We start from the raw sequence: 26,090 nt of genomic DNA, 5'->3' as shown, positions 1-26,090 counted from the left end.
GTTTTTCCAGACTACTGCAGAGGATTGGTGCTGTCTGTACTATGGAAGGCCTAAATCATCGGAGGAGCTTGGCTAAATGGCGCAACTGCATTGCAGTCAGGAGAGATCCACTTCCACCTTGGCCTTTCTCCTCTTCAAGACTTCATATTACTGCACTAGATGAACTGAAGCAGGAGATTGTGACAAGAATGACATTGAGACCTCAGTAGCTGTCTTGTTGTATTTAATCTCTGAACTTCTAAAAAAAACTAATTCACGGAAATTCCCTGACTTCCCACTCCCCTTATTCCCCCAACACTCAGATTGTTCACAGCTTAGTCTCATACTTGACCCCAAATGAACACCTGACTATGCATCAGTGTTAGCACTAATGCTGCTGTTTCCATCTTGATATCTGGCTTTGCCCCTGTCTCAACTCATGTACTGCTGTAACCTTGCCTCCAAACTTGACTATTTCAACACACTCTTGACTGGTCTCCCACATTCTACCCTCTGTAAACTTAAGATAAGCCAAAACACTGCTGCCTGTGTCCTACTTGCATGATGTCCCATTCACCCACCACTAGCATGTGTTTTGGTTAATGTTGATTCCTGGTGAAGCTGTTCAGTTGTTAGGACTCTCATCTCTGCGTCACAAAGATCTGGGTTCAAGTTGTACTGCAGGACTTGAGCACAAAAAATTAAGGGCATTACTACAGTCAGCAGACTCCCTCAGTGTCAGAGATTTGTCTTTTCAATGACATGTCAAACTGAGAACCCATTTGCCTTTTCATGAAGATGTAAAAGGACTCTGCACAGTTCTGAAGATGATCAAGGGAGTTATTCCTGTGCTTTGACCAATGTTTATCCCTCAATCAATGTCAGAAAGACTGAATAATTTGTTCATTATCAGATTTGTTATTTTGGGAATAGCTGTCTGCAAATTACTTTGTTTCCTATAGTGACCACACTTCAAAAGGACCTCATTGGCTGTAATGTATTTTGAGCTGTCAGGTGGTTGAGAGAAGCGCTATAGAAACACACATCCTTTCTTTAAATCATGGCCTCAATTTCAATATTCACAACTTTATTTTCAAATCTGCCCAATGGCTTCACATGTCCCTATCTCTAGCTCCATAACACTCTGAGACGGCTGTGCTTCTCTAATTCTAGCCTCAGGAAGATTTCACTTTTTAATGGTTCCACAGTTAACGGCTATGCCTTCAGCTGCTTCGTTCAGCCCCAGGCTCTCGAATTCCTGCCCTACCTCTAACTCTCTACTATGTGTTCTCTCCCCTTAAAGATGATCTTTGCTAGAAATGTGACTCTTTCACTTTGTCCAAGGTTTTGGCCATCTGCCATCATATCACCTTACAAGATTGGTGTCTATTTTTGATTACATTGTAGATGCTGTATAAAATTATGTTTGGAATATGGATGTCACTGCAACACCAGTATTTATTGACCATTCCTAAATGTCCTTGAGAAGATGCTGGGGAACTGTCGCAGTCTGTGTGATGAAGGTGGTGACAATGCCAGCAATGATGAAGCAGCTGAGATTCACTGAAGTCCAATGGTTTGCGACTTTGGAAGGTGATGGTGTTCCTGTAAATTCCATGCCTTTGTCCTTTGCGGTGGGAGATGTTGTAGGTTTGTTGGGTGCTGTTGAAAAATCCTTGGTGATTTGCTGCCATGTATATGGTGCAGTCTGCTGCCATTGCAAACTGGCAGAGAGAGCAAATGCTCAAGCTGGAGGAGAGGGTGCTGATGAAGTGAACTGCTTTGATCCAGATGGTAACAAATTACTTGAGTATTGTTGGAGCTGCACACATCCAGGCACATAGGAAGTATTCTTTCACATGATGGACTTATTTCTTATAGTGGACTGACTCTGGACATTCCCACTCCCAAGAGAATACCTGTATGAGGAGAAACATTGACCAAGGCCTTATATAGGAAGTTCCCATATTCATTGGAAATGTCTTTGCTAAGTCAGACTGCAACAGATATTGCTGGAGTTCCCTAGTGGTTGAAGATTACAGACTCTCTAATCGCTATTCATGTGCATTCTAAAATTGGCAAATCTGGAAGCATTCAGGTCAGGGAGTGAAATAAACGGGAGTAAAGGTTTCTAGTTGTTCTTAGAGTCATAGAGCTATACAACATGGAAAAACACACTTCAGTCCAACTCGTCTGTGTCAACCAGATAGCCTTAGTAAATCTAGTCCCGTTTGCCAGTATTTAGCTCATACCCCTCAATCCTCCCTATTCATATACCCATCCAGATGTCTTTTAAATGTTGTAATTGTACCAGCGTCCATCACTTCCTGTGACAGCTCATTTCATAAATGCACCACCCTTTGAGTGAGAAAGTTGCCCCGTAGGTCCTTTTTAAGTCATTTCCCTCTCACCTTAAACCTCTTCCCTCTTGTTTTGGACTCCCCCATCCCAGGGAAATAGGCCTTGCCTATGTACTCTATGCATGCTCCTCATGATTTTATTAACCTTTGTAAGGTCACCCCTCAGCCTCCAACACTCTGGAGAAAATAGCCCTAATCTATTCAGCCTCTCCCTACAGCTCAAACCCTCCAACCTTGGCAACATTCTTGTAAATCTTTGTTGAACTCTTTTTGAAGTTTCACAACATCCTTCCTAGAGCAGGGAAACCAGAATTACATGCAGTGTTCCCATTGTTGCCTAACCAATAAATGTCCTGTATAACTGCAACATGACCTTCCAATTCCTATACTCAAAGGCAAGTGTACCAAATGCCTTCTGCACGATCGTTTCTACTTCTTTCAAGGAACTGTGTACCTGCACTCTATAAGGTCTTTTTGTTCAGCAACACCGTCCAAGACCACCTCTTTCATTAGAACATGATGATCACATGATCAAGCACAAGGCCGGACGCAAAGCAATGAAAGTACTATTCACTGGAGTAATTGTATCCTTCACACCATTTGATAAAAGCTGTGAGCCTAATCCTTACAAAATGTTACGGTGTGGTCACCATTGCGGTAGGATACATTGTTGCCCTTTGACCGGCTCATTCTAGATCCTGGTGTACAAGCTTGCCCTGCTCCAGCTTTGTTCCATTGAATTGCAGTCTGTTTACTTGCTGCAATCTCTTGAGGCTGTGCTGATGTTTGCTGCAGTCAGATTTGACTTGATAATGATACATCGTTGCCTAAGTTGCACAGTTGACCAATTAAGCTCCTTCTGCTTTACACGTGCACGCACACACACAAATGTGTCACAAACCCACCCACATTGCTGTCTTCCGAGTCGTGCTTCCGGCATGTTCCTCAGTTTGCATTATAGCTGATCATGACTTTATCTATTTTTGCCGTGCCTTGAAATCTCCCCCACGTTCTCAGCGTCTTTACCTCTCAATTTTTCCTCATTTCAAGAAGTTCCTTGAAGATGACCTCTTTAAAAAGATTTGAGCCCACCTTCCCTCATATGCCCTTCCTTGCTCAGTGTCAGGTTTTATCTAAACACCGCCTTGGTAGCATAATGAGTAACATATAGTTTATGTTATTTGCATAGAGATTTAATCCCTACCACGATTGAATTGGGTATTGCTGCTGAACTTTTGATTGTTAGGGATTTGTTGTAGATGGCAGGGATTTCGAGGTGGAGGAGGTTTATTAGGAGAATTGACGACTTAAATCTCCTAAACCCGTGCTTTATTTTCCCTCATCAGGCTGGTCAGGGGGTCAGTGCTATCCAAGTTTTCCAGCGCATGTTCTACTGGAATCACCGTGGGACAGCCCGTTCATTTTCAGTAAGTGAGCAGCAGTTCTTGCTATCTTTTCTCTACTTTCTGCACTTAATTAACTTTAATACTGCTCCTTCCTCTGCATTAATTGCACATCTCTTTCTCTCTTTCTCTTTCCATTGCTATTTTTCCCTTCTGCTTAGATGTTAATGACTCTACAGGATTCTGATGTCTTGACAAGGGTAAGCTCTAAATACCTGAAGCTTTGTTTCCATTTGCACCAGAGAACCCGAAAATCTTCAGGCATTAATGAAAGAAATTCCTAGTTGTGCCATGTATCCTGATTTGTGGAAATTCCATTGTTAAAGGGAAAGGGTGTTTGAGAAATCTGTTTGATCTCTTTGAGGGTAGCAGGGTATGCACAGTGGATGCATTACATTTAGGTTTTCAAAAGGCATTTGTTCAGAATACCACACAAAAAGTTGTTGAACAGAATTAGGACTGATGGGTTTGGGCTAATACAGACAGAAAGCAGTGAATACATGCATCATTTTCTGATTAATAGACAGTTGCGAGCCTGTCTCAATGGTTAGTCTTCTTGGCATGGTGGGAAAGTCTTGTGTCTGCCAATGAACCCTTAAGTTTTCCCACCCCTCGGTCCTGAAGGGCCTGGCACATGGCAGCAAGGCCAGGCAGTAGTGTGAGGGTGCAGTCAAAAATGAACCTAGGGACAGACAAAGTGAAGGAAAACTATGTGTCTTGCACTCGTCAGGACAGACACATGAATGCCAGATTTCAAAGGGAACTGTAGTTTATACTGTTTAGGAAAGGGTGCTGAGTGTTGGCAAGTTGACTCTTGATTGGTCGTGACATTGTCATCGTAATTCCACCAAAAACTCTTCTGCCAGACTTGTTTTAATTCAAAAAAGACATAGGGTTTCTTTGTCCTGCACATGACAGGCTCCTTGCATGAATACATATAGCTTTTAACAAGTATAAATAAACCAGAATGGTAATTGTAAGTTGGTTGTGAGTGTAACTCTTAGCATAGTCAGGATTGTTCAGCAAGTGCTATTCAATGTGAAATCACATGGAATGTTGGCTGCCCTCCTCTGAGATTTGCAAGCATAGACTGGTTAAATAACAGTCAGTTCCTTGCCAATTGTAAATAGCCAAAGAGAAGTGCTGTTTGATATTATCCATTTGGACAAATGCCATACATAGCTGGCATCACACCAGCACTGGAACCTATATATCACATTCCTCATTTGTATGGTGGTCAGAATATCTTTGCTTGACAGCAGCATCCTGGTACTGGAATGTGGTGCCCGTGTTGCTGTTGCAGAGTAACAAAATAAAACAACTATTTTGACCAGTTTCTCAGAAGTGTCCAGGTATTGTGCTTTTTTTGAATTAAGCAAACAGCATGCAGTTCAATAGTGCATTTACAAGACAACACCTCAACCAATCAAATCGACATGCCAACCAATCAGCATCTTTTTCTCATGCAGTATAAATTGTTGTTCCCTTTGAAATTTGGTATTTTTGCACCTGTCCTGACAAGTGGAAGATTAAAAAGTTTGAATTTAAAGATTATAGCATTGTTCAGGACAAAGCCTGAAGTGAGATGTATATCCCATGATCCAATAGTTGTCAACGCCTATATGACAGATTATCAACTTGTTTGTTTAGTGATGGGGATCCATTTTAGCACCAAGGTCTAAGGGAAGACAATCAATGTCTTGGGCCTAACATGACGTTATTGAAGAGAGGAGTTCCAAGTGCAACCACCAGGCAATCTTAAAAAAAATTGGCACATGCACCTCTATTCCAGAACAGTGAGATCAAAGAAAGTCAACTATACGAGACTTGTAAGCCCAGTCCAAAATTTGAATATTGTTGTCACTAGGACTGGTTCAATGAAAATGATACAATTTCTTGACTAAAAGAAGCAGTTTTCCTGGGCTGGCAGATCCACCTGTGGGGATAAGTCAAGAAGGTAGCTCAAGACCGATGTCCAGAGTCAGTTCTGGCAGATGAAGGATGTGGTGGAAACAAGGGCTGAAGTCAATGGAACAAAATCTTCTTTGTTCATACATTTGTACATCTCTTAAGGAAGATGATCTTATCTGTCAACACAGGAATAACCTTCTCTACAACCTGACAACTGTAAATCCAATGTGGTGGCTGATACTGTCTTGCTATTCCCTAGTGCTAGAATCAATTGGTGAGGTACCACTGACAGTAAAACTGCGACAAGCAGTCAAAAGGATGGACAACGTTTCAGCCCCAATGGTATTCCAAATGGTATCCAATACCATTTTGATGGAAATCACTTTTACTTCAATCACCTCTGTACCCAAACCAATCACTACAGATCCCCTTGATCTCCTATTTGTGGATGACTGTAGTGTTATTGTGCATTCATCATCTGATTTGTAAATCACTTGCAATCTCTTCAGTTCTCCATACCAGAACTCGGCCTGTTCTTAAACGTTACCAAAGTGAAACCCCTATCCATCTGCCAATTGTCAGCCTAATATTCTTCCTCCCATCCAATATATTGATGGAGAGACCTGCAATATTTTGAGCACTTCCCACATCTTGAAAGCTACCTCTTGTGAAGGGCCACCATGGGGATCTGACAGCGGATTAGCTACACCACCTCCCCCCTCAGTTCGCCACCTTTCAAAGTACAGCAGTTAGTGTTTGATAATGAGGACCGCAGCAAGTCAACAGAAGTCCAAATGTACACAGCAGTTGTCATCGCCACACTCCTGCACTGTACTGAGACTTGGACTGTGTATCAGTGACACAGCGTGCTGGAGAAAATCCATCATTAGTCCCTCTGCCGCATGCTTTGGTCGACTGGGCCCTGTGTCCAGGTGGCAGGAAAACATCTCCTAAACTCAGTCCTGTCTGTCAACTTTCAAATGGCAAAGAAACGCTACCAAAACACTCTGAAGTCCTCCAACGGTGGCAGCATTGCAATCGTGACTGGGAGCAATTTGCTACCAGTTGTTCAAGTTGATAACAAGCTGTGTTCGTGTCCAAAAGCCTCAGTGGTTAGCACTGCTGCTCACAGCGTCAGGGACTCGGGTTCGATTCTATCTTCGGGTGACTGTCTGTGTGGAGTTTGCACGTTCTCCCCGTGTCTGTGCGGGTTTCCTCCGGGTGCTCTGGTTTCCTCCCACAGTCCAAAGAGGTGCAGGCTGGGTGGGTTGGCCGTGCTAAAATTTCCCACAGTGTTCAGGGGTGTGTAGATTAGGTGGGTTATAGGGGGATGGATCTGGGTAGGATCTGAGGGTCGGCATGGATTTGTTGGGCCGAAGGGCCCGTTTCCATGCTGTATGGATTCTATGATTCTATGAAGTCGAAGGAAACAAAAGTGGGGGAGCACTGCACTCTGAACCTCGATACCTTGTGGGACATCATAGCCCATGTACCCAAGATCTGCAAGTTGAGAATTGGCCTCTTCTGACATGAGACTCATGGCAGAAACTCTCGACTCTGAGCAAATGTGAAAGGACAACCTTTGATTCTGTCTCATGGGTGTCACAACAATCATTGCTGAACCTTGTTATTCATAATCTTTTGATCTGATGATTATTATAATCTAATGATTTAGCTTATGGATTCAGGTCCTAATGTATCCTAGTTTACTGATATTATAAACTTTGGTGGGAAGGTCAGCTATGAAATAGACCTAGAGGGAGCTGGCTAAATTCAGTAAGTGAGCAAGAAGATGGCAAATGGGGTAAAATGAGGAGGAATCTTAACTTATTCACTCTGATGGGAAACATAGAAAAGCAGAATTTTAAATGGTGAAAAACTATTAAAGGTTGGTGTTTAGAATGATTTGGTTGTCCTCCTACTGCAGGAGCAGCAAACAATCAGGACGGTAATCTGTAAATTGACCTAGTGAGGGATTGAAGTTTGAGCAGAGAGGTTATCCTAAAATTATGCAGATCATTGCACTGGACTATACTCTCGTTTTCTTCCTCTTTCTTTTCAATTGTACTTTTGCCCTTAATTTTATGCGCAAATGCGCTATCTTTGTTGTGTGCACTTTTACATGCTCCCCCTCTCACTTTCTCATAGAACATAGAACAGTACAGCACAGAACAGGCCCTTCAGCCCACAATGTTGTGCCGACCATTGATCCTCATGGATGCACCCTCAAATTTCTGTGACCATATGCATGTCCAGCAGTCTCTTAAATGACCCCAATGACCTTGCTTCCACAACTGCTGCTGGCAACGCATTCCATGCTCTCACAACTCTCTGCGTAAAGAACCTGCCTCTGACATCCCCTCTATACTTTCCACCAACCAGCTTAAAACTATGACCCCTCGTGCTAGCCATTTCTGCCCTGGGAAATAGTCTCTGGCTATCGACTCTATCTATGCCTCTCATTATCTTGTATACCTCAATTAGGTCCCCTCTCCTCCTCCTTTTCTCCAATGAAAAGAGACCGAGCTCAGTCAACCTCTCTTCATAAGATAAGCCCTCCAGTCCAGGCAGCATCCTGGTAAACCTCCTCTGAACCCTCTCCAAAGCATCCACATCTTTCCTATAATAGGGCGCCCAGAACTGGACGCAGTATTCCAAGTGCGGTCTAACCAAAGTTTTATAGAGCTGCAACAAGATCTCACGACTCTTAAACTCAATCCCCCTGTTAATGAAAGCCAAAACACCATATGCTTTCTTAACAACCCTGTCCACTTGGGTGGCCATTTTAAGGGATCTATGTATCTGCACACCAAGATCCCTCTGTTCCTCCACGCTGCCAAGAATCCTATCCTTAATCCTGTACTCAGCTTTCAAATTCGACCTTCCAAAATGCATCACCTCGCATTTATCCAGGTTGAACTCCATCTGCCACCTCTCAGCCCATCTCTGCATCCTGTCAATGTCCCGCTGCAGCCTACAACAGCCCTCTACACTGTCAACGACACCTCCGACCTTTGTGTCGTCTGCAAACTTGCTGACCCATCCTTCAATTCCCTCGTCCAAGTCATTAATAAAAATTACAAACAGTAGAGGCCCAAGGACAGAGCCCTGTGGAACCCCACTCACCACTGACTTCCAGGCAGAATATTTTCCTTCTACTACCACTCGCTGTCTTCTGTTGGCCAGCCAATTCTGTATCCAAGCAGCTAAGTTCCCCTGTATCCCATTCCTCTTGACCTTCTGAATGAGCCTTCCATGGGGAACCTTATCAAATGCCTTACTGAAGTCCATATACACCACATCCACAGCTTGACCCTCATCAACCTTACTAGTCACATCCTCAAAAAACTCGATAAGGTTTGTAAGGCATGACCTACCCCTCACAAAGCCGTGTTGACTGTATTTGATCAAGCCATGCTCTTCCAGATGGTCATAAATCTTATCCCTCAGAATCCTTTCTAACACCTTGCAGACGACAGACGTGAGACTTACCGGTCTCATTCCGTTTCTTTCTTTCTTTCTTTCTTTCTCTCACACATGCTGCTGCTTTCTCTTTCCCTCCCTTGTTCTCTGTGGCTGTCTTTCTCTAGCTGTCTCACTCCTGTTCTATCTTGCTTTCTCATTCTGCTGCTCTCTGACCCTCCCCTCTGTGTGTCTCTCTCTCTCTCTCCCCCTCTCTCCCTGTCTCCCCACCCCCCCACACTCACTCACACTCCCCTGCTGGTTCTCTCCTGCTCTCTTTTTCCCCCTCCTCTCTCTTGTTCTCTGTGGTGCCCTTTTTCTGTCTGACCTCCTGCTGTTCTGTCTTGCTTCCTCATTCTCCTGCACTCTGATGCTTCTGCCCCCTCCCTCTTTTTTTCTGTCTCCCCACTAACCCCACCGCCCCTCCCCCTCACCTCCGATCCACTCCTGTTTTTCTCATTTGGGTTGTTTGCATTTCCTGGTTCATTTCAACTGTCAGAAGTTGTCTATTTCTTGGCTTCTATCACCACTTTTCTTTTGTTGATTCCCAGGTTCAGCAGCTGGTGATTCCTCCTCTTGAGAGAAGCAATGCAAGGTTTTATGAAAGTCATACCAATTGGTTTAAGCAGCAGCTAATAAAGGTACGGTTTCCAAGCTGCTGTTTTTCAATTGTTGGAAGAAAAAGAAAGACATTTTGACCATGCTCCTCATGTTCTTAGCATAGTCGTTGTGCACAGCAATCTCCCACAAACAGCTACATGATAATGACCTAATCATTTATATTAGTTCTGTCGGTTAAACCTTAAATGTTGGCCGGAATATCAGGAAAACTTCAAGAGACAATTGTCAAGGACAAACTTAATTCTTATTTGGAGAGGGATGGGTTAATAGAATTTGAACAGCATAGATTTGAGAAAGGAAAACTGGTGATGGAGTCATTTGAAGAAAAAGAGAGGATTGGTGGACATAGAGCAATAGATGTTGTTCATCACGAGGACTTCCAAAAAGAATTTGATCAGATATCCCGGGTAACAGATTTACGGGGGAAGCCATGCAATTTGGGAGATACAGACAGGTGTGGAGATAATGGGAACTGCAGATGCTGGTCAATCTGCGATAACAAATTATGGAGTTGGATGAACACAGCAGGCCAAGCAGCATCTTCAGAGCACAAAAGCTGACATTTTGGTTAAGAGATAGGGCGGCACGTTGGTTCAGTGGCTAGCACTGCTACCTCACAGCGCCAGAGACCCAGGTTTGATTCCAACCTCAGGCGACTGTGTGGAGTTTGCACATTCTCCCTGTGTCTGCGGTAGTTTCCTCCCACAGTCCGAAGATGTGCAGGTTAAGGTGGATTGGCCATGGGAAATTACCCACAGTGTTCAGGGATGTGCAGAATAGGTGGGTCAGCCATGGGAATGTAGGGTTACAGGGATAAGGTAGGGAAGTGGATCTGGGTGGAATGTTCTTCAGAGGATCAGTGTGGACTCGATGAACAGAATGGCCTGCTTTCACACTGTAAGGATTCTCTCGTTCAGTGGTGATCAAATATTGTCCAGAACAGAGGGACGTGGTGCAGTGGGCTCTACCAGAGACTACTATTTTCCTTGTGTATAAATGACCTGCAGTTGGGTAAATTAGGATGTCTGCGGAAGATACTAAACTGGGTAATGTTATGTTTACTTTAGTGATGGAAAGGGATAGGTGTATACCACTGGGCAAGAGTTATAGCTGGGGGAAAGGCAATTACGATGAGATTAGGCAAGATTTAGGGAGCATAGGATGGGGAAGGAAACTGCAGGGGATGGGCACAGTAGAAATGTGGAGCTTATTCAAGGAACAGCTCCTGTGTGTCCTAGATAAGTATGTACCTGTCAGGCAGAGAGGAAGCTGTAGAATGCGGGAGCCATGGTTTACAAAGGAGGTGGAATCTCTGGTCAAGAGGTAGAAGGTGGATTATGTTAGGATGAGATGTGAAGGCTCAGTTAGGGCACTTGAGGGCTACGAGGTAGCCAGGAAAGACCTAAAGAGAGAGCTCAGAAGAGCCAAGAGGAGACATGAGAAGTTGTTGGTGGATAGGATCAGGGTAAACCCTAAGGCTTTCTATCAGTATTTAAGGAATAAAAGAATGACGAAAGTAAGATTAGGCTCAATCAAAGATAGTAGTGGTAAGTTGTGTGTGGAGTCAGATGAGATAGGGGAAGTGCTAAATGAATATTTTTCAACAGTATTCACTCGAGGAAACGACAATGTTGTCGAGGAGAATACTGAGATACAGGCTACTAGACTAGGTGGGATTGAGGTTCACAAGGAAGAGGTATTAGAAATCCTACAGAGGGTGAAGATAGATAAGTCCCCTGGGCCGGATGGGATTTATCCTTGGATCCTCTGGGAAGCCAGGGAGGAGATTGCCGAGCCTTTGGCATTGATCTTTAATTCGTCATTGTCTACAGGAATAGTGCCAGATGACTGGCGGATAGCAAATTGTGGTTCCCCTGTTCAAGAAGGGGAGTAGAGACAACCCTGGTAATTATAGACCAGTGAGCCTTACCTCAGTTGTTGGTAAAGTGTTGGAAAAGGTTATAAGGGATAGGATTTATAATCATCTAGAAAAGAATAAATTGATTAGGGATAGTCAGCACGGTTTTGTGAAGGGAAGGTTGTGCCTCACAAACCTTATTGAGTTCTTTGAGAAGGTGACCAAACAGGTAGATGAGAGTAAACTGGTTGATGTGGTGTATATGGATTTCAGCAAGGCGTTCAATAAGGTTCCCCACAATAGACTATTGTACAAAATGCGGAGGAATGGAATTGTGGGAGATATAGCAGTTTGGATCGGAAATTGGCTTGCTGAAAGAAGACAGAGGGTGGGAGTTGATGGGAAATGTTCATCCTGGAGACCAGTTACTAGTGGTGTACCGCAAGGGTCGGTGTTGGGTCCACTGCTGTTTGTCATTTTTATAAATGACCTGGATGAGGGTGTAGAAGGATGGGTTAGTAAATTTGCAGACGACACTAAGGTTGGTGAAGTTGTGGATAGTGACGAAGGATGCTGTAGGTTGCAGAGAGACATAGATAAGCTGCAGAGCTGGGCTGAGAGGTGGCAAATGGAGTTTAATGCAGACAAGTGTGAGGTGATGCACTTTGGTAGGAGTAACCAGAAGGCAAAGTACAGGGCTAATGGTAAGATTCTTGGTGGTGTAGATGAGCAGAGAGATCTCGGTGTCCATGTACACAGATCCTTGAAAGTTGCCACCCAGGTTGACAGGGCTGTTAAGAAGGCATACAGTGTTTTAGCTTTTATTAATAGAGGGATCGAGTTCCGGAACCAAGAGGTTATGGTGAAGCTGTACAAAACTCTGGTGTGGCTGCACTTGAAGTATTGTGTACAGTTCTGATCACCGCATTATGAAGGTTGAGAGGTAACTTAATTGAAACATATAAAATAATCATAGGGTTAGATAGGGTGGATAGGGAGAGCCTTTTTCCTAGGATGGTGACGGCGAGCACGAGGGGGCATAGCTTTAAATTGAGGGGTGAAAGATATAGGCCAGATGTCAGAGTTAGTTTCTTTACTCAGAGAGTAGTAAGGGAATGGAACGCTTTGCCTGCAACAGTAGTAGATTCGCCAACTTTGGGTACATTTAAGTTGTCATTGGACAAGCATATGGATGTACATGGAATAGTGTAGGTTAGATGGGCTTGAGATCGGTATGACAGGTCAGCACAACATTGAGGGCCGAAGGGCCTGTACTGTGCTGTAATGTTCTGTGTAATGTAAATAATGAATAGAATAGTTGCAGTTGTGGACCAGTTGCTGAAATATACAGCTACCTGATACGTAATTTAATTTAGGCAAGTGGGAGTATAATTTCCCAGAGAGAATCAACCAGGAAAGCGGTCAGCAGCCAGATAGTCCTGTAGAAATCTATTCCAGGCAGCAATGTGGCGGTCTGACCTCGGCATAGTGCAATAATAATGTCCCAAAACGGACAAACCAGGATGGCACGAGATGAATGAGGGTGGCGCCATCGCAGCAGATATTCTGACAGAAGCAGAAATTGCAGAGGGATGTGGGGCTGAATGTAGCTGGGCAAGTTGACAGTGTAGCTGGGAAAGTATGTGAGATTCTAGGCTTTGTTTATGTGATAGTTAATACTAGAGCAAGGAATTTAGACCATACTTTGAGAAAATCTCTAGCTTGGCCTTAGCTGGAGTATTATGTCCAAATCTGCACATTCTACCTTCAAGAATGATGTGGGAAGGGTGGTGAGGACGTTTGTCAGGTCTGATTAACTTCAGATATATGGAGGCACAGGAGAAGCTAGAATTACTCTTATAGCAGAGAATGTGAAGGAGAGACCTAATGACTTGTTAAGGGATTTTGAAAGAGCAAGCAGGGAGAATCAGTTTCACCTGGTGGGTGGATATCTAGAGATCACAGATGTAAAGTAGATGATGAAAGAATCGGTGTGAAAATAATGAGGAGAACACCTTGTGGTACTGAGGGGGTGGGGGGCGGGGGTGGATCTACAACACATCTCTTCAGCCCCACATTTCACAATTAGTATTCACTCCTTCCTGTCTGTTAACTGCCTCTTCATAGAATCATAAAATTCCAGGTCATTGGGCCACACTGACTCTCCAAAGAGCATTTCCCATGGCTAATCCACCTAATTAGCACATCCCTGGATACTATGGCCAATCCACCCTAACCTGCATATCTTTGTACTGTGGGAGGAAACTGAAGCACTCGGTGGAAACCCATGTGAACACGCGGAGAATGTGCAAACTCCACACGACAGTTGTTTAAGGGTGGAATCGAGCCAGGGTTCCTCTTGTTATAGATAAAACATCTACTTCCTGAAGCTTGTGGATGGCATCAGCACAGACTGGAAGGTGGTGTTAACAGTCCTGTTCTTATTTTCAGGGATTGGATCCCATCAGGAAGATTCTTGCCCAAAAACTGCGCACCACATCAATTACTCTCTCCATCGTCTTCTTCAGCATCTCATTTGGGTGAGTTGGTCTGACACCAGAGCCCTTAGCAAACTGGGCTGTGAGTTTCCTGCTGTCCATTTCAAAAGCTATCATTTTACGCTGGGGGCCAGGTCCGTGATTGTGGTTTCCTTGGGCCATCCCCAGGTTGATGAGGTTAGACAGTGCATGTGGTCAGGCTGTCATCCGGTGAAGCATCGGTACCAATACTGACCTTCACCCTGCCTGATGCCTACGTGCGCAGGTACTGTCAGGATGCCTTGAGGAGCATGGAGGCAAAGGGGTCATTCAGCTCCTCTACCTGCCCACTCCCCACATCATTGATTCCCTGAGAGACCAACAATCTGTCAAATGGCCTTTTAATATGAATTCCTCTAAGAACAGGTGCATTGTTGGCAATGTCCTTGGTGATATTTTCATCTGAACCATCATTGCTGAAGCAATGACCTGCTCATTTTCACATTGCTGTTTATGGGAGTTTGCTGCGTGCAGGTTGGCTGACACGCTTCCTAGATAGCAGTAGTAACTACGCTTCATGAAGCGCTTCCTTGACCGTATAGTTACGTCATGTACAAATCCAAGTCTGTTAATGTTGACATCTGGGTCAGTAGTTCACAGTCTTCTCTTGTCCACCTCTTCCAGGTACTATGGTCTGTGGATGTGGTTTCCGGAGCTTCTAAAGCGGATCGAGACCGGAGGTGGTTCTGCTTGCTCGAGTAATCAGAGCAGCTCCGGTGAAAAAAGTGTGGAGAATGTCACCTGTTATCCGGTGAAGACAGTAGGTGAGTGTCACTTTGAGTCTGATTCTCTCATTCTGGTGTGCAACTAGGCCAATTGGGAGGAAACGTTTGACCCTTTTCCAACTAAAAGAAAAAGTTCATTTCATTTGACCACCCATTTCATCTGGGAGTGACTCAGCTGTTCATGTTTTGAGTTTTCATTTCTGAGATAGTGCAAGTTTAGCCGACATAATTTCTGGCTGAATATTAGACAAGGTTACTCCCAGCATCTCATACACAGTTTGAATGGACCAGGGGTTAATTTACAATAAACATGTGGAAAACTATCGGTCTACAGCAGAGAGGCAAGCCTTTTGCCCAACTTGCTCATGCCACCAGTTTTCACAATTAAACTGATCCCATTTGCCTGCCTTTTGTCCATACCCCTCTGTACCTATCCCATTCACTTGTGGATTGAGAAATTCATTTGGGACCTCAGCAGTTCCTGAGTTGGAGTTCTCACTGTGCTTTACGCATGTTCATCAATCGAGGATCAGAAACCACCTAAGAGTGGAAAGCATATGTTCCCAGTAAACTCTCCCTGTGGATTGTGCTGTCTTGTCCTTGAATGGCTCTTCCCTCATGCTGTATCTTCGCTGCAGAGGTCAGACCTAGTGAGAGAACATATCTGCAATAGTATGATTACTATTTCACGATCTGTTCCTGCAATTCTCACACTATTTTCTAACCAGCTTGTTCAGAGATGTTATTACGCTCCCCTGGAGCAGTGGGACTTGGACCTGAGTCTGACTGAAAGGTAGGAAATTTACCACTGTGCCACAAGAACCCTCTTTTGGGATACTATGGTTAATGCCTGTTTAAGCACTTCGTAAAATTTGTCAATATTTTTATTTAAATTCAAGAAGAAACAGCTGGTGTCTGTTAACTGTCTGAGCACATACGTGTGGGCAGCACCTATAGCACTGATGTGTGGAAGGAGCAGTAAGACTGGCTAGTCAATAAACTCATCCACAGAGGAAGGGTCATCTGATCTTTTGTCTCACTCATTTGCTGGGATCCAATTTGACAAGTAAGTGACCACAAAATGTAGGGGGCAGAAATAGAACACTTGGTCCATCGAGTCATCACGACTGATCTGATCATCCTCGACTCCACATACCTGCCTTATCCTCAAAACCCTTGATTCACTTATGATTTAAATATATTCAGGGCTGAGATAGATAGACTACTGATGACACAGCTTTGACAATGCTCTACAATAAGAAATTCAACAGATTCACCACCCTCTCAAAGAAGAAATTACTCCTCTGTCCAAACTGGGTGATCCCTTACGCTGAAAATTTGACCTCTGGTCCTAGAACCTCTTGCAAGGAGAAACAACTTTTCCGCAGCTATTCTAAGTTCCCTAAGAATCTCATGTTTCAATAAGATTGACTCTCCAATGAATACAAGAAAACCTGCTCAACCTCTCCTCAAGAAAGTTCCCCCCTTACCTGGAATTAACCTAGTAAGTAATTTGAGACATGACATAATAATTATCTCATGGGACCAGTAAGTGACTTTGAATCCTACAATTCCCAAAGCTTTTCATTGGGATTCTCCTTATGTTGTGCCTGGACCTGTTGTAGACTGATTGATAGATTAGACAACAATTCCAGGCTTGCAGTGTCAGTTATGACAGTGATTGGATGTGGTGCGCAAGATGGACCTTTGGCCTTTATCTCTCTAGTAATTCCGATGTTTAGGTTCTACCAGGCATCAGTTGCGTTGTATAGTTAACATGGCCACTCTGACTCAGACTGTCAAGGACTCAAATCAAGAAACTTTCATACCCTTCTCGCTTCAGATATTTATCAGGAATTTGTCTTGCAGTTGAGATTTAACCTCCATACTTTCCATCCTCCTTATCCCTTCCTGTTGGCTGTCCTTATAATAACCCATATCTGAAGAAGGATCTGGGCCCAAAACGTCAGCTTCCCTGCTCCTCTGCTGCTTGGCTTGCTGTGTTCATCCAGCTCTGCACCTTGTTATCTCAGATTCTCCAGCATCTGAAGTTCCTACTATCTCTGAAACAATTTTAACCCCACTGCGAGGCCTCTTCTAAGGATGCCTATCCTTGAAGAAATTACCCCCATTTCCTGCTCCTCTGCTGCTTGGCCTGCTGTGTTCATCCAGCACTACACCGTGTAATCTCAGATAGTAACTGAGCTTGGGTAGGGTTTTTGTGTTGTAAATGTTTCATGGAGTATTGGAGTCAGCTTCTGAGGCCTTTGGGAAGGAACAGGTTTTTCTAGTGAGAAACAACAACTTTATCAACTGAAGCAAATGGACACCGTTCATTCAAACTATCTCAGTTTCTTTTTCATTATGTTCCGTTTTTTTTTAAAGTCACCTCTGTAAGAAATGAGTTCTCATTCCCTGAAACTCTTGTGTGCCTCACAGCACTTCTGCCACCCAGCCTGACTATGGGTAACGCAAGATCAGTGGATAGAAGGCAAAGTTGGAAATAACAGCGTCACTTCCATGGTACTATGTAATTATTGGAGGCTTTGGTCTACACTACTATTTACACTTCTGTTTTACCCCCTCCTCGTTATAAGGCAGACCCTCAATATGAGGATGACATTCCCTAACTCCAAGAGTTAAGGGTTGTGAGGTGACTCCACAGTCCCTGCCGCAGGCGAGGCTGATGGAATTTGAAGAGGTGGGTATGTGCAATGCTCAAGTTGCCACACAGTCCTTTGCTGTTTGTGCTTTGCCTTTACTGGGGCCTATCAGAGATGGCTGCCGCTTTTGGTCTTGAGCGGGAGATTCCCACCATCTTACTAGTTTGTCCGTTATTGTTCCACCGTGCTCTAACCAAATAGTATGTATTCTTTGTGGGGCTGATTGATCTCTTGTTCCTTTATGCATTAGTCCCTGTCACATGTAATGCATTTGCTCACACAACCTTTGGAATAACCAGCATTTTAAAAAAATGCCATCTTCAGGATCTTTTACATATGGAGCCGTGCTGTTAATTTTGATCACTTGCACATACTCTCTTCCCCTTCTTCATTCTGGTTTGATTTTTAAAAGTAATTTCTTTCTTTTGTTTTGCAGTGTACAAAGAAGGTTTTATAATTGCTGCTGCCAATCTCCCTGGTAATATCTTCAGTATCTTACTGATGGATCTACTCGGAGGCAAATTTCTACTCTGTGAGTACCAATAAGGAAGAACTCCAGAAGGCACATGGAACAGAGAGAGAGCCCAGTGTGAGGATCTGTTTATAAATGAGATCAGTATTAGGTGTCCATAAAGAATTTCTGCTCTGGTTTAGCACCTTCCACATTCCTGGCATATTACCAAAGCATTGCATGGCCTGTGAATCACGTATGTAATGCAGTCACTGTTGTTTTGCAAACTTTGCCCAAAAGACTACCAGATTGTTGTATCAGAAAAGCCATCTGGTTCATTCATGTCCTCTAAGAAATCTGCTTTGGAAGGAAATCTGAAGAAAAAGTCACTGGACTCAAAATATCAACACTGCATTCTCTCCACAGATGCAGCCAAATCCACTGTCCTTACCTCATCTGGCCTACATACTTCTACTAAAAGCAACTTTCTCCTCCACTCATCTCGTGATTAGTAGGCTAAGAACTGCGAGTGTTGACCTTGCTATTATGATGGCGATCAAAAAATGAGTCTAGCGACAGACTTGGAACTCAGTCAGTACCAGAATTAGTGCCTCAGAAGGAAGTGAACAAATAGCCAGGGTCCCACACTGTTTCCTGAACCTACTGCGGGAATGTGGGTGCCCACCCTTGGTAATGTTTTAGTTTGTTATACACTTCATTCCATTGGAATTCAAAACCCCACAGCCCTCATGGAACAGAACTTCCCTACTTGGGGTTTAGTCAAGGAATGGATGGATGGGTTTAATAGGGATGGGTGGTCAGACAATCCTCCACCACCACCATCACCTCTCCCCCCCCCCCCCCCCCCCCCACCCCAGCCCAGTATATACTTCCAATGGACAATTGACTAAAATGCCAGAGGAAGTGAGCAAGATCATCAACAGCACTAGTCCACAAGAGGAACTTCATTGTAAGTATCAGCACTGTCTTAAAGAGATGAACCAGGGAGTAATAGCCTTCCCTCTTTGACGATCGTTGCACTCTTGGAGGTTAAATGGACAGGATAGGGAAGAAAAAGGTTAACAGATTAATTCTTTCACAGGACAGTGAATACTGCATGTATCTGTTCGCATCATGAAAAACAGACAATTAAATTGTTAGTTAACAGTTTTTACATTACTTGTAGTCTTGTGCAACACAACATCGAGGGCCAAAGGGCTTGTATGTAATGTTCTATGTACAACCAGTAATATTGTGGTGATGTTATAGACTATGATTTGAAGAGTAGATGTCTAGTTAACTTGGCAAGTTGGGTGGTGAATATTTCCTTATGATCTGACATTAGGTGCAAGTCTATTTCTCTCAGGAATCTGTGCATTTTTCATCTGGGAAGTGAAGACCAAAACACAGAACTTGATAGTGTCCTGTGTGTTCAGTGCCATCTCTGTCATTGCCTGGAACTCACTTGATGTCATTGGCTTAGAATTGTACCCCACTCACCTACGGTATGTAAATTATAATTTTAAAAATCAAGAGCAAGTCTGCTCCTTGTTATTCATCTCCTCAAACATTTGTCTGTTCATTATAAAGATGAAATAGTAAGTGACTGCTTCAGTAATTTCAAGTATTTAGAGAACATTGTACTGGGACAGTTTTTTAAAAATCAGAAACCTACTGATACATTCTTAGTTAAATTCATGCATCAGGATTAGTCCCATTTGAAATCAAAAGAGGGCTTGTCTCATTGTGATTAGACGTTGATGGGCTTTATGTTCTGGACTTAAGTTATGAGCTCTTCCTATTTAGTTTCTTGGGCCTATTCTGATCTTCATCTTTTCCTCATAATTCCTTACTCTTAAATATCATTTGATAGATTATTTAACATCTGTGAGGGAAGATTACATGACTGGTAACTGGTGGAAGACAGTATTATCATGGAAAATCAAGTTTTAGTTTAGGGCAGAAATGAATCATTAAAGCACAAGTACAAACTAGTTTGAAGGATTGAAGAGACATTTTCATTTGTGTGCTAATAATAAATTGGTTTTGAAGGTTCCAGAATCTTTAAAATAGCCTGCCAGGTTGAAAAATACTTCATTACACTTTCCATAAAGAAATTCTTAGATTTAAACGTTTGTATTTTTCCATGATTTTAATCCGGACTAAAAGTAAATTTTTGTATTTCCTGTGAAAGCCCAACATGAACCAGCTTTCCTGGTTGTACACGGTAACCATTTTTCATAGCTGCTATCCTTGTTTATATTCTTAGCATTCACAATAGCCTTATTATTAATAAATAGAACTATATATGACAAGTTTTTCGACAGGATGTTAAATACCTCAGTGCCCTTACCACCAAATATTAACCTATTTATACAAGACTGAATGAAGTATTATGGCACAGAAGGAGGCCATTTGTTTCTTTGACAATGTACCAACTCTACTATAATTACACCTGAAATTTTGATTTAGAGTTTCAAGTTGGTCAAGTTTCAAAGTAGAACTATACAGCTGAAAAGTTTGTTTAGAAATTTAGAAAGCATTCTCCAAGTAAAGGTACTAAAAACTAAAAAATTCTCTCTCAACAGGTCATCTGCACTTGGAATTTTCACTGGTATCAGCCGTATTGCCTCTATTGTGGCAAACCTGGTTTTTGGCCTGCTGGTTGACATGAACTGTGCTATAACCATCCTTCTGGTTGCAGTAATACTTTTCATCGGCAGTCTGGCATGTTTCAAATTGCCAAACACTAAGCACATTGAATTGAATTGAGAAGAGTGTTGAAGTTACTGGAACATTCATCATTGGTGCCTTTACAAATCAGCTCCAATTAGTCCTTTGCTAGTGAACATGCCAGAATGAGATGCAATATGCTCAGAGGGGGAATATGGCCATTTTCATGACGGATAACTGCAAAGGAAGACCAATATTTTGAATGGAAACAAATTGTAGACTTGACAAACATGGCAATGTGATGTTTTTCTCATGTACCTTAAAATAAGGGATCTTCTACTGATACTCAAAAAGCCTTGCTTGGAAATAAATGCCATGCAGGTTGTGTTTTCAAAACTTAAGTTTCAGGTTCAGATCACAAAACTTTGATCACTCCTTCCTAGGTTTGTACTTTGTTCTACTGCTGAACTCCCACCATAAGCAGGAAGGTTCATGTCTCATTTAGTAACAGTGATGAGATAGGGAATAAAGGCAAAAAAGCGTACCTGTTACTTTTGAAAAGTGTTAGTCCGGCTAAAGAATCAAGTTTCCTGAACAGGACCAACCCTTTGTTTAACATCATTCATCTCACTACCAAGTCTAGCCCCACTGTGCAACATTTACATGTTTACAGAGTCCAAATGGCTTAGGAGTTCAATTTCAAAATGGGCAAATATCAAAATTGAATATAGTTAATAAGAGAAAGTGATAAATAGACACACCAATGGAGAGTTATGACACAAGACATATTCTTAAAACTCTGCTGGATTGCTCAATTTGCATTATATATTGCTCACAATCCCTGGATTGCTGAGCTACTAAGGCATTGTTTAAGCAGCAGACAAGTTTTGAATTAGTTTTCCAATCCCTCCTTTCGGATCTCATGAGTGTCCCCATTTCATTTACTCAATTACTGACAGCTGTGATCTCTCCTATCCTTTAAAAGGAATCCATTAAAAAGAAAACCTGGGACCAGGCTTGTAACATTTAAGCATCTGGGTAATAACCTGTCCAGTTTGATTAAAAAGAATTATGGTCACCTGACCAACTACTCCAAAACCTTAGTGGCCAATATCTTGTGGCTGTTTTGTTTGATGTCTTTATAAATGCACCTTTAATAGATGTTAATTGAAAAGTATTGCACATAGTGCCTGTTGTTATGGACCGGACCAGACCAGACCAGAACCCCTCAAAAATATTTTGTTAGCCAAGACCCTGACTTTTTCTTGTACTAAAGGCAAATATAAAGCAGTGTACTGGATGCAGTTCAACTGGTCAAACTACACCATTAAGCAAAACAATTTATTCAAACAATATAATTAACATAGCAAAAGAAGGAAGAACTTAGAATAATTGATAACTATTACTAATTAACTGTTCTAATATAGTAACATTTTGTAAGCACCCTTGACAAATTCAGAAAACAGATTTCTCACATGCAAAGCCCACAGTAGCAACAGAAACCTCATCATCTAGCTATAATGAGCAGTGGGGGAAGAAATAGGTTCCACTTCAAGACAGCACCAGCTTTTGCCAAATCTAAAACGCTTAAAAAAACAAATCCTGGTCTGGGAGGCTTGGCCATACCAATCCAGGCTGCTTCTACTGTTTCAACTTCTAAAAAAACTTAAAGGGTTCAGGCTGTTTACATGATTATGGACTGCTCACCACCTCTTGTTCAATCTCTCCAAGTCACAGCATCATCATCATCATAGTTGCTGGTACCATATTTTCAAGAGGAAAAATGCACTTGCATAAATGTTGAAATATTCACAGGATACCAAACCAGGGTTGTTATACTTAGAATCTCAACCTAGTGCTTCCTGCTGAAAAGATGGTGCAATCCAGAATAAGAAATAGGATAGGCCACTTGGTACGTCCAGTTATAGAATCAACGCTACTCTCTAACATGCACCCTAAACCCCTTCATTCTCTGGTAAGCCAACAAGCTGTCTAATTCCCCCGCACCCCCCACTCAGCAATCAGCCATCAACACCTCTCAGAAGAAACACCATCCTGGTTTCAAGTTGGAAAGGCCTTTTTAAAATTGTGCCCACAGTTCTGAATTGCCACACAAGGGGAGAAAATCTGCAAAGGGGCTTTTGAAGGGGTCAGTGCTGAAAGGCTATATGCCATAAATAAATAAAACAGGAAGTGATTTCCTTTGAACAAGGGAAAGAGCAAAAGAGCACATTTTATTTCAAATGCAGGATTGTATTACAATTGATTACTGCTAAATCTAGTTGAATGTCATTGTCCAAAGCATTCACTAGAAGACTCAAGCTGATCAGAATTTTTTAAAAAGGTAGTTGTTCATAGAAGTAGTGCTGCGAGGAGACTCCATTTTCTGTAACCTAGACTTGGTTTAGTATTTTTAAAAAAAACAGATCCTGATAATAATTGACCCTGGTATTTCTGTGTTGAAGACTCTATCACACACAATAAGCAACTAATGTTTTCCTTCAACTTTTCAAATATGTTTTGATGCAAAAAAAGCAGTGTCCAAATATAGTCATTAACTGCAGAGTGAAAGACGGTGCCTTAATTCTTACCCATTTTGTTTAATCTCCCTTGATTTTGTCTGACTCTAGAATTTACAACATTCCAAGAATCCCTTGATTTTGTCTGACTCTAGAATTTACAACATTCCAAGAATAAAAAGCTTCCTCCCAATCCTCTTCTCAGATTCGTGTGTAGAAGAGAATCAGAAGTGTGATTATGGACTGATCAGCAAATTAGCTAACCCTCATTACCCTGTAAAGGGCAAGAAGTCATGTAATGCAAGCTCAACTCCACTTCAGGATGTGACCAGAGGTGTGTGTGTGTGTGTGTGTGTCTCTCCAGGGTCAATTAAAAATTAAGCCTCATTGAACTGCTGGAGTCCCAGCAACTCTCCCAGTGGTTGATAAAAATGGGAGTTGCTTGTTGAGCTAATTCAGAGGTCAGCCAGGTGTCAAATCACATTGTAGTGTGTACATGTGGCCAAGAATCCTTACCTAAAAGGACATGGTTATTTCATGGATTAATATTTCCCAATTTTAGCTTATTAAAAGCTCAATTGCCATAGTGCATTTTGAACTGTGCCAGTAACATTTCTGGTTAAGCCTGTGAAACTGAAACAATGACCCTTAGAGCATTTATTATCAGTAGAAACAAATGTCTGCAAGTGTACTTGACCTTTAATAAACTGAAGATCAGTTCTGGCCAGGAAAATTGTGGACAGCAGATGTATTTTATGGATCCTAAATGGGCAGTTAGCCTAGTGTGGTGATCTCAGCAGCTTGAGGGTAGTATTCTGCTGTCTAGCCCCTTCATCTACAATCTGGAAGGAAGCTGCCTTCTACAGCTAAGCACTTTTACATGCTTTTTAGGGCCTGGTATATCACCCATCTCAATTACACACAACTTGCCAACCAAGACTAGAGGGCCAGGAACCAAGATATCAGAGAATCGTCAGTTTTCATAGTTAATTACTTTAAAAGTTACTTTTTAACCTCATGCAGAGGGTTATTTACTAGCCTTTACCAGACACTTGTAATCAAGAGGACAAGGAAAATAGCATTCTACTGACTCAGGAATAGCAACAAGGAGCCTGAAAGGAGGCTGACATTTTCCAGAGTGCACACACCACTGCTCTGCAGAGGTAATAAAATGTGAGGCTGGATGAACACAGCAGGCCAAGCAGCATCTCAGGAGCACAAAAGCTGACGTTTCGGGCCTAGACCCTTCATCAGAGAGGGGGATGTGGGGAGGGAACTGGAATAAATAGGGAGAGAGGGGGAGGCGGACCGAAGATGGAGAGTAAAGAAGATAGGTGGAGAGAGTGTAGGTGGGGAGGTAGGGAGGGGATAGGTCAGTCCAGGGAAGACGGACAGGTCAAGGAGGTGGGATTTCCTGCAACCGCAGGAAATGCTACACTTGTCCCCACACCTCCTCCCTCACCCCTATCCCAGGCCCCAAGATGACATTCCACATTAAGCAGAGGTTCACCTGCACATCTGCCAATGTGGTATACTGCATCCACTGTACCCGGTGCGGCTTCCTCTACATTGGGGAAACCAAGCGGAGGCTTGGGGACCGCTTTGCAGAACACCTCCGCTCAGTTCGCAACAAACAACTGCACCTCCCAGTCGCAAACCATTTCCACTCCCCCTCCCATTCTCTTGATGACATGTCCATCATGGGCCTCCTGCACTGCCACAATGATGCCACCCGAAGGTTGCAGGAACAGCAACTCATATTCCGCCTGGGAACCCTGCAGCCATATGGTATCAATGTGGACTTCACCAGTTTCAAAATCTCCCCTTCCCCTACTGCATCCCTAAACCAGCCCAGTGCATCCCCTCCCCCCACTGCACCACACAACCAGCCCAGCTCTTCCCCCCCACCCACTGCATCCCAAAACCAGTCCAACCTGTCTCTGCTCCCTTACCGGTTCTTCCTCTCACCCATCCCTTCCTCCCACCCCAAGCCGCACCCCCAGCTACCTACTAACCTCATCCCACCTCCTTGACCTGTCCGTCTTCCCTGGACTGACCTATCCCCTCCCTACCTCCCCACCTACACCCTCTCCACCTATCTTCTTTACTCTGCATCTTCGGTCCGCCTCCCCCTCTCTCCCTATTTATTCCAGTTCCCTCCCCACATCCCCCTCTCTGATGAAGGGTCTAGGCCCGAAACGTCAGCTTTTGTGCTCCTGAGATGCTGCTTGGCCTGCTGTGTTCATCCAGCCTCATTTTATTATCTTGGAATCTCCAGCATCTGCAGTTCCCATTATCTCTGCTCTGCAGAGGTGGTGGCCTCATGCTGTACCTAACTTCAAAAATGTATGAATTTACTTAAGGAATACAACTTTTAGAATAACCCCTGTCCAGAATGTTTGTGACTGTTATACAGGATTTCAGGACATCTACCAGTAAACACACTAGATCTAGGATATTGTTAGAGATTGTAGGAAGTGCCGATGCTGGAGAATCTGAGATAACACTGTGTGAAGCTGGATGAACACAGCAGGACCCTTCTTTGGAAAATCTAGGCTATTTATCCAAAATATTTATTTTCTATACGATTTACATTCCCAAAACTTCCACTCCCAAAGTACTATGCTGACATTGAAGTTTTGATCAAAGAGATCTGTCCGTAAAGTCACTATAGGGCTGCTCTCATTAGAAACACACAAACAAGTTTAGTCTGAAAGTCACATCTCAAAACAAGGGGAGATGTTAACCCCCATGCTGTTAGTGTTACTCTGCCTAGCAGACTAGTCAACTGGATAGGTTACACTTGAACCAGAAGGGGCCCCAAACATTCTTGCTGGGATGTTTGTTTGTGCTGTTGGAAGTTTAAACTAATTTGGCAAGTTTCCTAACACTGAAGGAGATCGAGGAGCAGATCATAGGCAAGTCAAG

General features: G+C 43.0%; 1 protein-coding gene across 4 annotated transcripts in view; it reads left to right on the top strand.

Moving 5' to 3' along the window:
- The window catches only part of sv2 (synaptic vesicle glycoprotein 2), an 82,132-nt gene extending 57,791 nt beyond the window's left edge, over positions 1–24,341 (top strand). Inside the window, exons 7-14 of one of the 4 annotated variants that reach the window (XM_059640121.1) lie at positions 3,686–3,766; positions 3,904–3,942; positions 9,667–9,756; positions 14,046–14,134; positions 14,756–14,895; positions 17,956–18,051; positions 19,316–19,475; positions 20,559–24,341. In XM_059640121.1, coding sequence (XP_059496104.1) covers positions 3,686–3,766; positions 3,904–3,942; positions 9,667–9,756; positions 14,046–14,134; positions 14,756–14,895; positions 17,956–18,051; positions 19,316–19,475; positions 20,559–20,742 — 879 coding nt within the window. In that variant the 3' untranslated portion in view covers positions 20,743–24,341. The remainder of the gene's footprint in view (positions 1–3,685; positions 3,767–3,903; positions 3,943–9,666; positions 9,757–14,045; positions 14,135–14,755; positions 14,896–17,955; positions 18,052–19,315; positions 19,476–20,558) is intronic. The other 3 variants (XM_048520890.2, XM_059640122.1, XM_048520891.2) reach the window with 3 other exon arrangements.
- Positions 24,342–26,090: the final 1,749 nt, after the last annotated feature.

This window comes from Stegostoma tigrinum, chromosome 36, assembly GCF_030684315.1.
Source record: "Stegostoma tigrinum isolate sSteTig4 chromosome 36, sSteTig4.hap1, whole genome shotgun sequence".
In the NCBI taxonomy this organism is placed as follows: domain Eukaryota; kingdom Metazoa; phylum Chordata; class Chondrichthyes; order Orectolobiformes; family Stegostomatidae; genus Stegostoma; species Stegostoma tigrinum.
The sequence above is the reverse complement of the archived record's forward strand: the minus strand, read 5'-3'. Positions and strand labels throughout refer to the sequence as shown.